Source organism: Suillus discolor (assembly GCF_016758755.1).
Source record: "Suillus discolor strain FC423 chromosome Unknown F5147scaffold_22, whole genome shotgun sequence".
Lineage (NCBI taxonomy): Eukaryota > Fungi > Basidiomycota > Agaricomycetes > Boletales > Suillaceae > Suillus > Suillus discolor.
This window is the reverse complement of record NW_024541269.1, coordinates 514,333-527,987: the sequence shown is the minus strand read 5'-3', so window position 1 is coordinate 527,987 and position 13,655 is coordinate 514,333. Positions and strand designations below refer to the sequence as shown.

The window sequence follows — 13,655 nt, the reverse complement described above, 5'->3', positions numbered from 1 at the left end:
AAATCAACCCTCGAAGAATCATGTACAGCGCTAGCACGACTGATATGATGATCAGCCTCCCAAACACCGCCGTTTCATTTCGGGCGATGGACAAACAACCGAAATAGTCCAGCTTGAACGTTGAAACATCCTTCATGTATACATAAAGGGTTGCGTCCTGCTCGTCGTTAGCTCGCTCTCGAAACAAGCTCCATACGAACAACTTCTAATGGCTGAAGTTACAGGCAAGGTAGATTTCAAAGTCGGAGATGACACGTACCAGACTTGGTACAAAATCGTCGGCGATCTCACTTCGGGTGCCCACCCTCTCATCGTGCTGCACGGCGGCCCCGGCGTCTCGCATGAGTATATGACACCTCTCGTCGAAATTCACAACAAATGTAACATCCCTGTCGTCTTTTACGACCAGATCGGTATCGGAAAGTCCTTTTTTGAAGGTGTGGCGGACAAACCCAAAGAGTTTTGGACCGTTGATCTCTTCATGGATGAGCTGGACAACCTTGTTGCCCACCTTGGTGTCCAGAATGGCTTCGCTCTTCTGGGTCACTCCTGGGGAGCGATGCTAGGGGCGCACTACGCCAGCTACAGACATCCTGTGGGTCTCGAACACCTCGTCCTCACCAGCGGAACGCCGTCCATGGCACTGTGGGAACAGAGCACCCGCCAGCTGCTGAAAGCGCTGCCAGCGGATGTGAGGGAGGCGATTGAGAGGCACGAAAAAGAGGGGACAACGGATAGTCCTGAATATGAACAAATGGTAGGGATCTTCTTCGAAAAGCACGTTTGCAAGAGCCCCTGGCCAAAGGTGATGGAGGCGTCCTTTGCGGCCATGATGCAACATCCCACCGTGTATCACACGATGTAGGTGATATCTTGACGAACCTTTCTGATATGTACTGATCATGGATTCCAGGAATGGACCGTCAGAGTTCACGATTACGGGAACGCTGAAGTCATGGTCGTGTCTGGATCAGATTCACACAATCACGACTCCTACTCTGCTCACCAACGGTGTGATGGACGAAGCGCAGGACGTCTGCGTGAGTCCTTTCTTCCAGAGAATCCCGCATGTGAAGTGGGCGCAGTTTTCGCAACGTCACATGCCATTCTTGGAGGAGGAGGACCAGGCGAGATACTTTCAAGTGGTGGCTGATTTTTTGACATATGCTTGAATAGTAAATCCTGTAAAATATAAGACTGAATGCATGAGAATGGAATGTCCAGTGATTTGCACCTTCCACGGGCTCAGGAAAGAATCTCAAGGCGTTATCCTGCCTTAGGTGCACCTGTCAAGCGCGCAACAGTCTAAATCGGGTAAGGTAACATCTTAGTAGTTAAGCAATTTTTGTGATCTGCTCTGTTGCCACTTCTCATTCGTTCTTTCGTTCCAGCACTATATAACGACCACCTGTACTTTTCATGAATTGGTTTGTGTTCATAATATTCATCTAGTTACAAATATGACAAGAAAAACTACTCGAAATAGGACCGCTACACCGCTTGGCGCTCTACCTGTCGCCTGATCCTGACGGCGACTTAGCGATAGCCGCAGTCTTCACTGTTGGAACGAGAATATTGGTTTTGCAGTGACCGACGATGGAACTCCTACCCACACTTCCGATCTATACGGGGATGATGTTCGCTGTCTTCCTGTTACCTACTGCTCGGCGTCGTACCTTGCTCATGCTATTTTCACAGGAACTAGTAGAACCTCTTGGTGACGGCAATCGTGCGCTGCCTGTATTCATCATAGCTGGGAAAGTAAGTGGTGGTGTCTATTCATTAGAATAAGATCATGGGTTCGACATCGACATTTCTCAATATCTTTTCGCTCTCAGGCTCAACAGGCATTCGCTACCATTATTTGCAAATTTATCCTCACCTATTCAGAATACCTGCCACCTCCTTCCAAGCATGTCGTTGTTTTATTACTGCATTGTCCTGTGTCAAAAAACAGAGGTACGCTGTGCATATTTTTAGGAGTAAACGAAGAGAAAGATAATGTACAAAAGTCTGCTTTTGTAATAAAGCAACGACTGAAGTCACCGCTTGTCACTAGATAAACTACAAATACCGTACACGTACTGTACGTCCAGCATAGGGTCGCGCCACACCGAACAACAGAAAACAAATCATTGATTAGAGGATCATCGGGAAAGCTGAAAACTGAACTATGCAAATGCGGAAAGCGGACGTTAGACGTGGCTCTATGAGAACTCGGTAGTGCCAAGCTCGCGTCCAAATTTCATATGATCCGTCTATGAAATTTGGACGCGAGCTTGACACTACCGAGTTCTCATAGAGCCACGTCTAGAGATATCGTGTTGCCACGGCGCATTAGTTCACTTAGTCGGACGCACAGCAGGTACATGTTTTTGGGCTGACTGCCCTTTACTGCTCGTGTATAAAAGCGAAGCGGTAATATCTCAGTCCAATAACAAAAAATATCATCCACAGTCACTGAAGACCCATCCTCGACTCGTGCCACAATGAAGTTCGTCTCACTCACCACTATGATTATGTCTGCCGCAGTGTTGGTGGGCATCGTTAAAGCACAAGACCCCAACGGGGGGCCATGTGCCCATAATAGTGAGTATTCAGCACATATTTTCAAGTTGATCTCAGACCGCATACTTACGGGTGCTTGCAGGCAATTATGAGTGTGGACGACTCGCGGGTTATAACGGGAACATGCCATTTTTGTTTTACTGCAATGAAGACAACATTGTCGAAACCGTTAAAATGTGCACTTGTATGGAGTGCTGTTATGTCGTCAACGGAGGTGTAGGTGACGATGGGTATGCGAACTGCACATAAGAGGAAAGAAAGTGTGAGCCCGCTTCTTGCTTGCCGTGTCAATAATGTCAGTGATACATTAATGTGACAGCTGTCTCTGTAACTGGAACTGGCTGGTGCTGGGAGAATAGCTTTTTTTCCCATCAGAATGAGTCCTTTTGGATCGTAGACCCTACGTTGGACATGTCTCGTCATATGCTTTCCCTCGTATATGGTTTTTTTGGTGGTGTGGCAGTTGGCACTATAATATCTGTGTATTCGAACACGTACTCCCTGCGCCGTCTGGCAGGACGACGCAAGTAAGCACAAAAGGAAGACTGCAACAAAAAGGTTAGTAGATGAGGTGGGCCTGCGTTTGTTTGGGTCGATCGTAGCGGGCCCGACGTGTTTCTGGTCCAGGTTGCTTGTTTCTACTAGTCCTTCTGTGTTGACAGTGTCGCAGGGGAGTGCGGCTCTCCTTTCGTTATGGAGTAACTTGGTTCAAAACCATCAGAGGTACGCTGTGCACAAGAGAAAGATCGTGCAAATATAGTGTATAAAAGTCTGCTTTTGTAATAAAGCAAGGACTGAAGTCACCGCGTGTCACTAGACAAACTACAAATACCGCGCACGTACCGTACGTCCAGATAGGGTCGCGCCACACCGAACTGAATAGAAAAAAAAGTCATTCATTAAGGGATCATCGGGAAAGCTGAAAGCGGATGCTAGACGTGGCTCAATGAGAACCCACTAGTGACACATTAACGTGACAGCTGTCTCTGTAACTGGAACTGGTCGGTGCTGGGAGATCAGAATGAGGCCTTTGGGATCGTAGACCCTATATGTTGGATATGTCTCGTCATATGCTTTTCCTCCTATATGTTTTTGTTGGGTTGTGTGACACTATAATATCTGTGTATTCGAACACGTACTCCCTGCGCCGTCTGGCAGGACGACGCAAGCAAGTACAAAAGGAAGACTGCAACAAGAAGGTTAGTAGATGAGGTGGGCCTGTGGTTGTTTTGGGTCGATCGTGGCGGGCTCGACGTGTTTCTAGTCCAGGTTGCCTGTTTCTACTAGTCCTTCTGTGGTGCTGTTGTAGTAGGGGGAATAGCTTAGGTTGGGAGTTTGGGGTACAGAAACATCTTGTATATATCTATATCAAAAAACAAAAAAACACATTGCAATTGGTGAGGCTCCAGTGAAAATCCCCTTGAATTCATACAACCTTTAATTCACCCAATAAGTACTCTTACATTTTACAGGTCTTCCAGTCCTGATCATGAGCAGATCTTCGAAACATCAAATAACTATATCCGCCTTATTCAAAATATCTTCTTCTATTGCTTTGATTTCTACATTTTCGATCATCAGCAACGCTCTATATACCACAAGGAAGGAACTCACGCATGGCTAAATGGAGACTGTGGAAGCGCAATAGAGCAAAACCACCTGTTCATCGAAATGAAACTGACGCGCCCATAACAAGAAAGACGCAAAATACCATTTGCGAACCACAGACCATCATGCCCGCAGTACCTCCAAACTCCCGCAGTTTGCCCTTCTTCGTCTAGACCCCAGACCCTAGTGATTTTTGATGCGACTTCATCTCCACAGACCTCACGCATGGAGTCACGGGGGTCGCCGTAACTGTAAGCAACTATCAGTCCTGCTCGTCAAAGTGAAATATTACCATACCCCGTAGCAAATACTATTATATCTGCCTGTAGCTCGGTGCCATCAGCAAATCGAAGGCCGTTTTCCGTGAAGGACTCGATTGCGGAACCGTTCTTGATTTTGATATCCCCGTCGATAATAGATTTACTTGCTCCGGTGTCTGGAAGCTGCTGAGAGACATATTCGTTGTGCATCAGAGGTACACCCACCGACGTAGTAGCCACCACCACGCTCCAGGTAAAGGGACATAACACCTGCCCCATGTATGCCAAGATTGGTCTTAAAGCCAACCTTAGCCAACCCATCTATAATGGCCCTGCGATTGTGATTAATGCATTTGGAAGTGAGATTCAAATCGTCCGACATACTTGTCTGTGGTCTCAGCAACCATAGGAACTTTACGTTGATGCAGCCGCCTAGCAACTGCCCAAGGTAGCGAGGTATTGTAAGTATCAGCTAGCTCAGTGGGGAAGACGTCATTATAGACAACTAGGCAAGGAAAGTTAAGCCAAGCTACCGACAACGACGGGAACAATTACCGCCTAGCATTGTTGCCAGTGACTTTTTCGAGATCACGAACGTCGACGATCGTTGATACCTAGTATTTCGTGAGATATCAAAATGATATAACTTGAACCAAAGAACACACATTGTGATGTCGACACCGTGGCTACAGAAATCTTGAGCAATGTCATGTGCTGATGAAATATTTAGACCTCGTTCGATACGAAAGATATGACAGACCAACCAGAATTGCAACAGCCGACTACAATTGCTTTTTTACCGATATGATCAGCCGCGGATTTGAACTCTGACGAGTGCACGGTAGACCCTGTAAAGCTTGCCTGCGTCCATGAGCCACGTTTCGATCAGTTCGAGCGTTACATACCTTCCCAGGGATTTCGGGAACTTGCGGGCGACCGCCAAATCCAGTGGCAAAAACGAGGTGCTTGACGGTCAGAACCCTAGTACCTTTACCGCCGCGATCGACTTCGACAGACCAGGTTTTCGTGCTATCGTTCCAAGATGTCTTAGTGATCGTCGAAGCCGTCCAAACGTCGAGCTCAAGGAAACTCGCATATGCTTCCAACCAGTCTGCCAGCTGCAATAGCTGGAATCAGCGAATTTTCATTATGAGGGTAATGTTGTACCTTTGCGGCTGGGGTGTAGACCGGCCAAGTGGGTGGAAATCTGCAAACTGGATTACAAAAGAATCAAAAGGAGGTCTGAAAAACCACTCACTTCAGGTAAGGCGTTTGGCTGTGCCCTGTAAGTTTGTTAGTCAATCCCTTTCCGTAGAAGCAAAGGCACGAACAGATCGTAGTATGCAGGCAAAGAGCCTTGTAACGATCTCTCCACTATGAAACCGCCCTCGAGCCTTTAGCTATATTTGAATACCAAAATTATCACGGGACGAACGCTATCCCCAACCCGAGGCTTCTTATCAATGACAAGCGTCGGTACACCAATGTACTTTAAGCCTGCCGCGGTCTCCAGACCACTGTGGCCCGCGCCGATGACAATCACCGTTGGGTCATTGTTTGAGAACTCAGTCTCTTGGCGCCGCTTCTCTTCCCAACTGCCATGATCAGTCTCCCAGTTTCTGAGGGGACCGAGCTTCCACAGAGTCCGAGTCAGTAAGTGCTCTCGAGGGAATGTGATTGCACACCTTTTGAGGGAAATTGGTCAACGAATCAAGACAGGTCAACAGAGTGTACGCCTTCCACTTTGAATCTGGAAGGGGAACGAGATAAACGACTGCAGTACCCTTGCCATGCTTGGTGGTAAAACCAAAGCAAAACCGCAACCAGACTAAATCATGATAAACTTTTTGCAGAACAGGTTCATTCAAGGGCTCCTGTAGGAGACGCAGTTCATCAAGTCCCGTAGCAACGAGACGAGCATCTAAGAGTTTCTTGATGTCCTCCCTTCCTTCGAATGTCCTGAAATCCCACGTCAGTGCGATGACGTCCTTCCAGAAGCCATCCTCGAGAAAGAGGTCGACGACAGCTGCGGTATCACTTTGAGTGATTGCAGCTGAGAAAGCGTTGAGCCACTCGGTGGCTACCTCGGATGAAGAGACATTGGAAGGATCAGTGACCCCAAGCCGATCCAGCGTAGGTAAGCGTTGGGGAAACGAGTCAGTCGCCATACTGAAACAGAAAGCTGATATGTGCGGATGAGAGTCTGAGATTTAGAGTGGCACCATGAACCCGCCTGGTTTTTAATTTTAATTGAATCTGCGAGACCAGGCTAGAATGGAAAGCCGGAGCGTTTTTGCTCACGTGCATTGCCTGATAAAGCAAAGAGCTTCGAGAGGACCTGACACGCCTCCGAACAGTATGGAAACCGTACTCTACTTCAACGCTTGAACCTTCCTAGTAAGGTAAGTAGCCTCCGAACACCCTGTGCGGCTATGTCATGAATGACATACCTTGCAGAAATCATGTATATACTTCCATTTTTCCGCTGATGCAAGTCGATCGCGTCCGCGACAGACATACTTCCTAAGGATCCCGAACCTGCGAGTCCAACTTAGTCCTCCTTGAGAAATCGCTAATACCGTGCGACACGTAATGCATTCTTGATTATTAAAGTTGTCGTGAAATCCTGCTGATAAATTTGATTAGCACTGCCAGTGGTCGGGGTTACTTGACCCAAGATCATTCCAGAATCATTTGCATCTTACTAGTAGCACGATGTCCTGGTTACTCAAGGCTCGGAGGAACGACGGTATCACCGCAGGTCTCATGATGGCTGCGTGAGTTGATGCGTCAAGGGCTGCCCGTATCGGTAGAACCATAGATAGCAGAAAGAAGTTATGAGCGTTGAACTGCCTTTGGCATGCATCATGAGGTTTTCTGGTGAACTTACTACTTTAGTGGTGGCGTTGGGGACTGTGATCTCCATCATCCTGTACCTGAAGGGTACAACATTCAAGTTCAATAGTCTCTTTATGTAAATATAGAATGTGCAGTTGTCGTATTAGAACATAAACTCGCGGAATCGATGGTCGTGGATATAGCTCGGGCGCTTTGTGAACTCCGAATTTTGAAACACTATACTTATTATTTACCTCAATAATTACATAATTTGTACGTATTCTCAGGCTTTATTACGGATTAGTCGGTCAGGTATACTTATGCGGCATGGCCACAGTACTGCTCTCCAAACTACCCTTGCTATCATGATCAATTCAAGTCGAAACAGCTCTCCCATTCATGTTTCTTGGCTTAAGCTCCAGGCCAATCCCGCAAATGATAGTTATTTAACGTAAGCAAACCACTGGCAGTACAGTAGACCATGTACAATGAATGAGGTTGTCCACATTTGCAATTCCCTGAATTAACTCATGTAGGGTCTGGACTCTGAAAATTTGCAGCTTTCCTCACATAGTTAACGCCCATAGTAGTAGGAGGGGGGATTCAAGACCATGGGTGCCAGCACGACATCACGAGTAGAACGACACACCTATCGCTTTCATCCAGAGAAGGAGCGAACCGCTGTTCCCACTAGAACTGGGTTTCAAACATTTTGTGTTTAAGTAGCTGGAAATATAAATTTTGTGAAAATGTCGACTTCTATGAGGTGCTGATTGCACAGGAAGGGATCCAATCAACAGCTAATTTTCCTCCCGGAGGCTTCGTGCACGAAAATAAAATATCCACCAGCGATCAGGTACGAATGGATTTGAAGATCTAAATGATGTCAGACATTTGCAAAAGTCATTGCAATGAGTCATTATTTACATGTCATTTCAATGCGCCCTGAAATCATTAGGTAATGCTACATGCTGAGTTTCAATCTATTACAAGCTGATTGATATGACGTCTTAATCCATTATCGATACCCATCAGTGCGTTTTTCGCTTTCACCAACCCTTCATCAAGTCTTCGTCAATGAAATGGCCCCCGATCGTACCAGGCTCTGTGAACTATGCTCCCAGGACATCAAACCCCGAGGATGGACCACTCACCAGAAGGCATGTGAGGTGATAGTGGAAAAGAGACGTTGAGATCAGCTTATTGTAGATGCTATTAGGCAGGAGAAGGGTACTGTTATGCACTCAAATAGATCTGTTAGGCGGAGCCCTAAGAGGGGCGTCGTCCGCTAACGTTCGTGACGTAACCGGAAGGATCCGGTATAGCAAGTGATACTGGCGACGACGAGTCGGCAGTGATCACAGTACGCGCGTGTCACGTGACTTCTGAGACGGATGTCTTAGAAGTCGCTCAAGGTAAGGACAGTCTTGTCCGAACGATGAGGTCGATCGAGGTAGACTTAGTCGCGATGAGCAACTAAGAAAAGATACTAGAGACTGAAGCCAAAGGGGCGTTCAGAGGGAAGTATGTTCCAGGGAAGATTGAGTAGATTCAAGTTAGAGAATCTAGTACAGGGTGACCGACTACTTATACTAAGTGGAGAGGGTTAAGGGCAAGGCTACCGCACAGTAGGTAAGGGTAAAGGGGAAACGAGAATGGTATAGGTGCATTGGCAACATAGCCGGATTAGTGATGGGTGGTCGAATGTGGAATGAGACCGAGAAACGTTGGAACGGACCAACGGTAAGAATACAACGTGCGGGAATCCGCAGTCAGGGGAAACAGAAAGAGGAAAGCCACATTGGTGGCACGAGTCAGACCGAGTCATAGGTGCGGGACCACATTGGTGGTCGAATCAGGGGAGGAACATGCGTGCACGTGCATAGAGGCGGGCGATGCGAGGAACGGGAATGGTCCCGAGGATCCGGTCAACGGAAAGTCGGTAAAGGAGGACGAGCCGATAGATGGTGAGGGCAAGGATGAAGGGAAAATGATAGGGGGGCCACGTGACTGATGTTACTTGTAACAGGTACATCAACCTTGTGTTACAATGTTGACGCTGAAGATCTGTTATCCAGCAACAAATTCAGCACTCGGTTCTGAGTTAGATGGACGGCGTCTAAATCAGAATCAGCTGCCAATACCTGGACCAAGCGAAAGGACCATCAACGTTGACCACCACGTTGACTTCGCACATGATGTTGGTGAGTCAATATCATAACTTGAATCATCAATACTATTGACATTGAAATTATATAGACTATCCAGTACATGAGCCCGAACCTGCGTGCACATTTTCACATGATGATATCATGATGGAGCATCACCCGAGTAGCAATATTGAAGCAGAAGTATATGCGTTTAATGATTTCAAACGTCGTCCTGCAGTCCCTTTGGAACCCCCTTCTAATACCGAGCCTTGGTGTCCATTCCATTCCTGACTTGAGTTCAAAGTCGCTGAACTTGCCCTTGAGGTGGGTTTAAATAACGAACAAACCAACTGACTTATCAAAATATGTCATCATTGCGCCGTTGGGAAGGAAAATTTCACATTCAAGAACCACAAAGACATCCATGTCAGGTGGGAAGCGGCTTCGTTTCGCATTACTAAGGTGGTATCTCATTCTGTCTTCAAAATTCAGACTCTGATCATTTTCAAAGCACAGTTTACCAAGGAAGTCATTTTGGTCCCGTATGATGGCAAAACGTGGAACTTCGACCTACATTACAGGGATCTCTGGGGATTAGCTAGTGACGTACTTGGGGACCCTCACATTTTTCCACATTTCATGTTTGACGCGCAACACTTATCTAAGTTTGATGGGGAGACTTTTGTTCGCTTTGTCAACAAACCATACACTGCGCAGGATTTCTGGGATGTACAAGTATGTATTAACGCTGTTTGTTAGTCTCTTGTTGTTAGAATAACATCATGTTGTGCTTTTGTAGTCACAACTACCGCCAGACAGGAAGCCCTTAACCTTCATACTATATGCTGACAAAATGAGACTATTGTCATTTGGGACTGTGAAGGGCTATCCTGTGGTTGCACGTTTAGCAAATCTGCCCACTGGTATTCGAAATGGACGAGGCACCGGTAGCGGCTATGTGGTAGGATGGCTACTAATTGTAGGAATTAACATTTTCTCTCATCGTTGTCAGACTGACAGTGTACAAATAGGTAAAGGAAGATAAGGACTATGCTGGAAAGCCCAGCTGGGTAAACTTCAAAAACGCAGTCTGGCACGAGTCATTTCGAAGAATCACATTGTCGTTAGCATCGAAATCGAGGGTGGGACAATGGTTCGCTTGCATGGATGGCGTTGAACGCTGGTTTTTCCTTATTGTGCTTATTTTGTCTGCTGATTATGAGGAGCAGTGAGTACTGACTGTATCCCTGATTTTCGCTAACAATGATCTACAGGTGCGTGATGTCGCTAACATAAGGAGTCATGAGCCTATGGCCATGTCCCATATGTCTTGTCCCTCAACATGCGCTCAGCGATACCTCAAAGACGTACACGCGCCGGACTGCGGATGATTCACATGCTGCGGTAACAACTGCACAAGCAAAAGATACCATAGAAGAGCAAGAGGAGGTTCTGAAAGTCCTAGGACTACGTAACATCGAGGTGTGATCTCATTTCTGCTTGAAACACGCTAAAATTTACTATTGTTAGAATGCACTATGGGCCATACAATACTCGGACGTCCATAGGGTGTTGTTGCATGACCGATGCCACTTTAATCATGGCGGGCTTTGGTCACGTCACTATTGGGTTGAACTGCAGAAATACATAGCAAGACTCGGACGAGCAAAAGTATCGCAAGTTGATAAGGCGTGCGTCTGTTTTTTTGGCTATGTAATGTGTTATTTCTATCTGATTTAAATCATTGTTTATATTAGATATCAAGCATTCCCTCACTGGCGGGATCTATGGCACCTGAACCAAGTGATGAATGTTTTGTTTGTGGACAGTGCCATGCACGAAGATATTTCAAAGGTTCGTTGTGACTTCAATATGTTTGTCCGGTAAATTCAATGTATTTGCAGATGATCATCTACGCTACGCATAACATCCTGACGGAGGACGAATCACCACTTGGATACCTTTTGCTCCAATGCGTGCGACTTTACCTTGAGGCCGATATATACACTGCATTTGAAGTTCACACAACTGCAACAATCAGCGAAGGGAGAAATGCTGTCCAGGCCCTGATGGCACTTATGAAGGTGCATTCAATTTTTCTAGCAACTATGTGTTAGATATATGTAGACTAACGTCGTAGTAGCAATATATCATTAAAACTGAGGATGACAACGAATCAGACAAGGATTGGAATTTTCCGAAGCTGCACATGTTGACGCACTTATTCGACGACATCGAGGCCAAAGGAGCTTCAAGGAATTACAATATGAAGCCAAACGAGCAGATGCATGGACCGTTGAAGGACTGGTACCAGGAATGAACTAACTTCAAAGATTTTGCAGAACAGGTGAGGCAGCTACCTATCATTAAAGTCTTACTTTTCCTGACTGGTCCTATACTACAATCATAGATCCTTCAAATAGATCACTGGTTTCATGTTGCAGACGATATTTGTTGTTGTCTCTTGGACTTAGATGACCATCTAATGTTCACATCACAAGGCCAAGCAAATGATGATGATGACAAAGATGAAGATTCAGATGCTCAGCGCCCTGCAAGTGACTTCCTCCCTGGTTTGAATGTCGATGGGTCTCTGCATGTGAAACTCGGTTCCAGCCAGGCTCCACAGATGTTTGCTCTCATTGAGGATACTCACCGGAACGATGACACATTCACCAACTTCTGTGTCAGGCTCAACTCATTTCTAAACGACTTTCTCCCTGCCTGCAACATACGCCTTCCAGATGGAAAGAGAATTCACCTCAAATCAGATGTTGCAGTAAGTTTTCATTTTATTAGCTTATTACCATGCTGATTATGATGCAAATGAGGTTACTGCACATCAATTTCTGCGAGTGAACTTCGAGTCCCTCATAGATTGGTGGCAACACACGGACTACTTGCGGTGCAACCCATGCTTCTATAATGCACCCCGCTTCGATTGTGTCTTCATTCAGACCCATGCGAATGTCATCATTGGACGTCTGCTCTTCCTTTTTGATTGCCCAGTTGGAGAGGATCTGTTTCCGCTTGCTCTTGTCCATCCATTCGATGCTTGCACAGGTACGCGACTTTGAAAGGACGGACAGCTCAATCTTTTCAGGGTTCGAGCAAAACCACGAGCACAAGCCGAATTTTTCTCGGTCAGGTTGATCATTCGCGGGGCACTTCTAGTGCATGATGCCGGCCTCGATTACCTTGTCGTTGACACGGTTGATACCGACATGTTCCTCCGGGTGAAGGAAATGCATTTGCAGGCTGGACATGTAGTTCGCATTTGATTGGTGAGTACTAATAATATGACATATCTTCAACGAGTCTGATTTGACAGCTAGCAGGCCGAGTCATTACATCATGCTAACTCATCCCTGTGAACACCCTTAGACTCATCTCCATCTACTTCTCATCTACAACCTCCAAACCTCTAAACCGCCACCCATTCCCTCCCACAGCAACATCTCCACACAAGGCTCACCTCGCACTCGTGTTCTCATATCTCTGGATTGACGTCCAGTGTTACGACTGGGATAGGTCGAGCTGTCTGAGTCTGAATGGACTGTCTGCTTATAAGCAAGACGGACATGGGTCTTCTCTCGAGTGAGAGGTCAAAGGTTTCTAAGGCTGAGGCGAGTGTAGACGACTCCCTCAGAATAGTGGTTCTTAGATAGCAAGGTTGGAGACCTTGCTAAAGGACTAGTTTCCAGGTAAAACCCAGTAGATTAAAGTGCAGAATACAATCGGTACACTATGTGTCTATATAGCGAGTGTTCAAGCGGAGCTTGTAAATGGCGTATCAAGATAGAAGGCGGACAGCCCGCTTGATAAGAGATAAGAGATAGCAAACTTAGTACGGACAGCCCGTTTGATGAGAGATAAGGTCATACATGGTGATGGTTACTGGTACGGAAGGTGAGCTTGGCGATGATGTGCGTAAGGGTTTGGAATGTGATCGGATGTTCAGTAATAGATGTGACAAGGGACCACTGTCCGGTAACGAAGGAAAAGTTAGGGGAATAAGTATACCGTAACATCCAGTGGCAATATCAGACCCAGAAGACTCCTCACGGCGCCTCAAGATATCTACATCACCGCACCCCCACCATCACATAAAGCAGACCCAGCAAGTTAAACTAGTTCATCCCTACCGCACAACCCCACCACTTTCCATTCGACCCGCCAGCAAACCGTCAATTGTTCAACCACAGGAAGGATGATCCTGTAAGGTTCACAG

The 13,655-nt window shown here is 46.4% G+C and overlaps 4 protein-coding genes across 4 annotated transcripts; 3 read left to right on the top strand and 1 right to left on the bottom strand.

Annotated features, from left to right (window-relative positions):
• The first annotated feature begins 55 nt into the window (after window positions 1–55).
• On the top strand, window positions 56–1,177 carry F5147DRAFT_691159 (proline-specific peptidase). Its single transcript, XM_041437122.1, has 2 exons — window positions 56–861; window positions 914–1,177. Exons 1-2 carry the CDS (start codon window positions 209–211, stop codon window positions 1,170–1,172), a joined length of 912 nt encoding a protein of 303 aa, XP_041293849.1. The 5' UTR covers window positions 56–208; the 3' UTR covers window positions 1,173–1,177.
• Window positions 1,178–2,291: 1,114 nt separating this feature from the next.
• Window positions 2,292–2,927, top strand: F5147DRAFT_691148 (uncharacterized protein). Its single transcript, XM_041437121.1, has 3 exons — window positions 2,292–2,589; window positions 2,651–2,830; window positions 2,888–2,927. The coding sequence occupies exons 1-2, from the start codon at window positions 2,490–2,492 to the stop codon at window positions 2,815–2,817; spliced, it is 267 nt and encodes an 88-aa protein (XP_041293848.1). The 5' UTR covers window positions 2,292–2,489; the 3' UTR covers window positions 2,818–2,830; window positions 2,888–2,927.
• Window positions 2,928–3,903: 976 nt separating this feature from the next.
• F5147DRAFT_634862 (uncharacterized protein) lies at window positions 3,904–6,680 on the bottom strand. The gene is made up of 15 exons (XM_041432872.1): window positions 6,122–6,680; window positions 5,872–6,069; window positions 5,768–5,810; window positions 5,695–5,719; window positions 5,604–5,643; window positions 5,342–5,554; window positions 5,201–5,297; window positions 5,102–5,150; window positions 4,992–5,050; window positions 4,821–4,941; window positions 4,662–4,768; window positions 4,474–4,612; window positions 4,280–4,425; window positions 4,183–4,227; window positions 3,904–4,130 (listed from the first exon to the last, which is right to left on the bottom strand). The coding sequence occupies exons 1-15, from the start codon at window positions 6,602–6,604 to the stop codon at window positions 4,078–4,080; spliced, it is 1,818 nt and encodes a 605-aa protein (XP_041293847.1). The 5' UTR covers window positions 6,605–6,680; the 3' UTR covers window positions 3,904–4,077.
• A 2,906-nt stretch (window positions 6,681–9,586) lies between these two features.
• On the top strand, window positions 9,587–12,705 carry F5147DRAFT_745420 (uncharacterized protein; the record flags this gene model as incomplete). The annotated part of the gene is made up of 13 exons (XM_041439748.1): window positions 9,587–9,661; window positions 9,815–9,886; window positions 9,941–10,159; window positions 10,224–10,403; window positions 10,456–10,652; window positions 10,732–10,906; window positions 10,955–11,115; window positions 11,182–11,278; window positions 11,329–11,508; window positions 11,589–11,731; window positions 11,984–12,203; window positions 12,256–12,462; window positions 12,505–12,705. The coding sequence occupies 13 exons, from the start codon at window positions 9,587–9,589 to the stop codon at window positions 12,703–12,705; spliced, it is 2,127 nt and encodes a 708-aa protein (XP_041293846.1).
• Between the last annotated feature and the right edge of the window lie 950 nt (window positions 12,706–13,655).

Bases quoted from the DNA above. Each gene is read 5' to 3' on its own strand.
- F5147DRAFT_634862 (XM_041432872.1), bottom strand. From the start codon at position 6,604: ATGGCGACTGACTCGTTTCCCCAACGCTTACCTACGCTGGATCGGCTT. The intron at 5,720-5,767 runs GTTCGTGCCTTT...ACAAACTTACAG, and splicing joins TTGCCTGCATACTACGATCT to GGCACAGCCAAACGCCTTAC. The intron at 5,555-5,603 runs GTACAACATTAC...CAGCTATTGCAG, and splicing joins TCTACACCCCAGCCGCAAAG to CTGGCAGACTGGTTGGAAGC.
- F5147DRAFT_691159 (XM_041437122.1), top strand. From the start codon at position 209: ATGGCTGAAGTTACAGGCAAGGTAGATTTCAAAGTCGGAGATGACACG. The intron at 862-913 runs GTAGGTGATATC...CATGGATTCCAG, and splicing joins CCCACCGTGTATCACACGAT to GAATGGACCGTCAGAGTTCA.
- F5147DRAFT_691148 (XM_041437121.1), top strand. From the start codon at position 2,490: ATGAAGTTCGTCTCACTCACCACTATGATTATGTCTGCCGCAGTGTTG. The intron at 2,590-2,650 runs GTGAGTATTCAG...GGGTGCTTGCAG, and splicing joins GGGGCCATGTGCCCATAATA to GCAATTATGAGTGTGGACGA.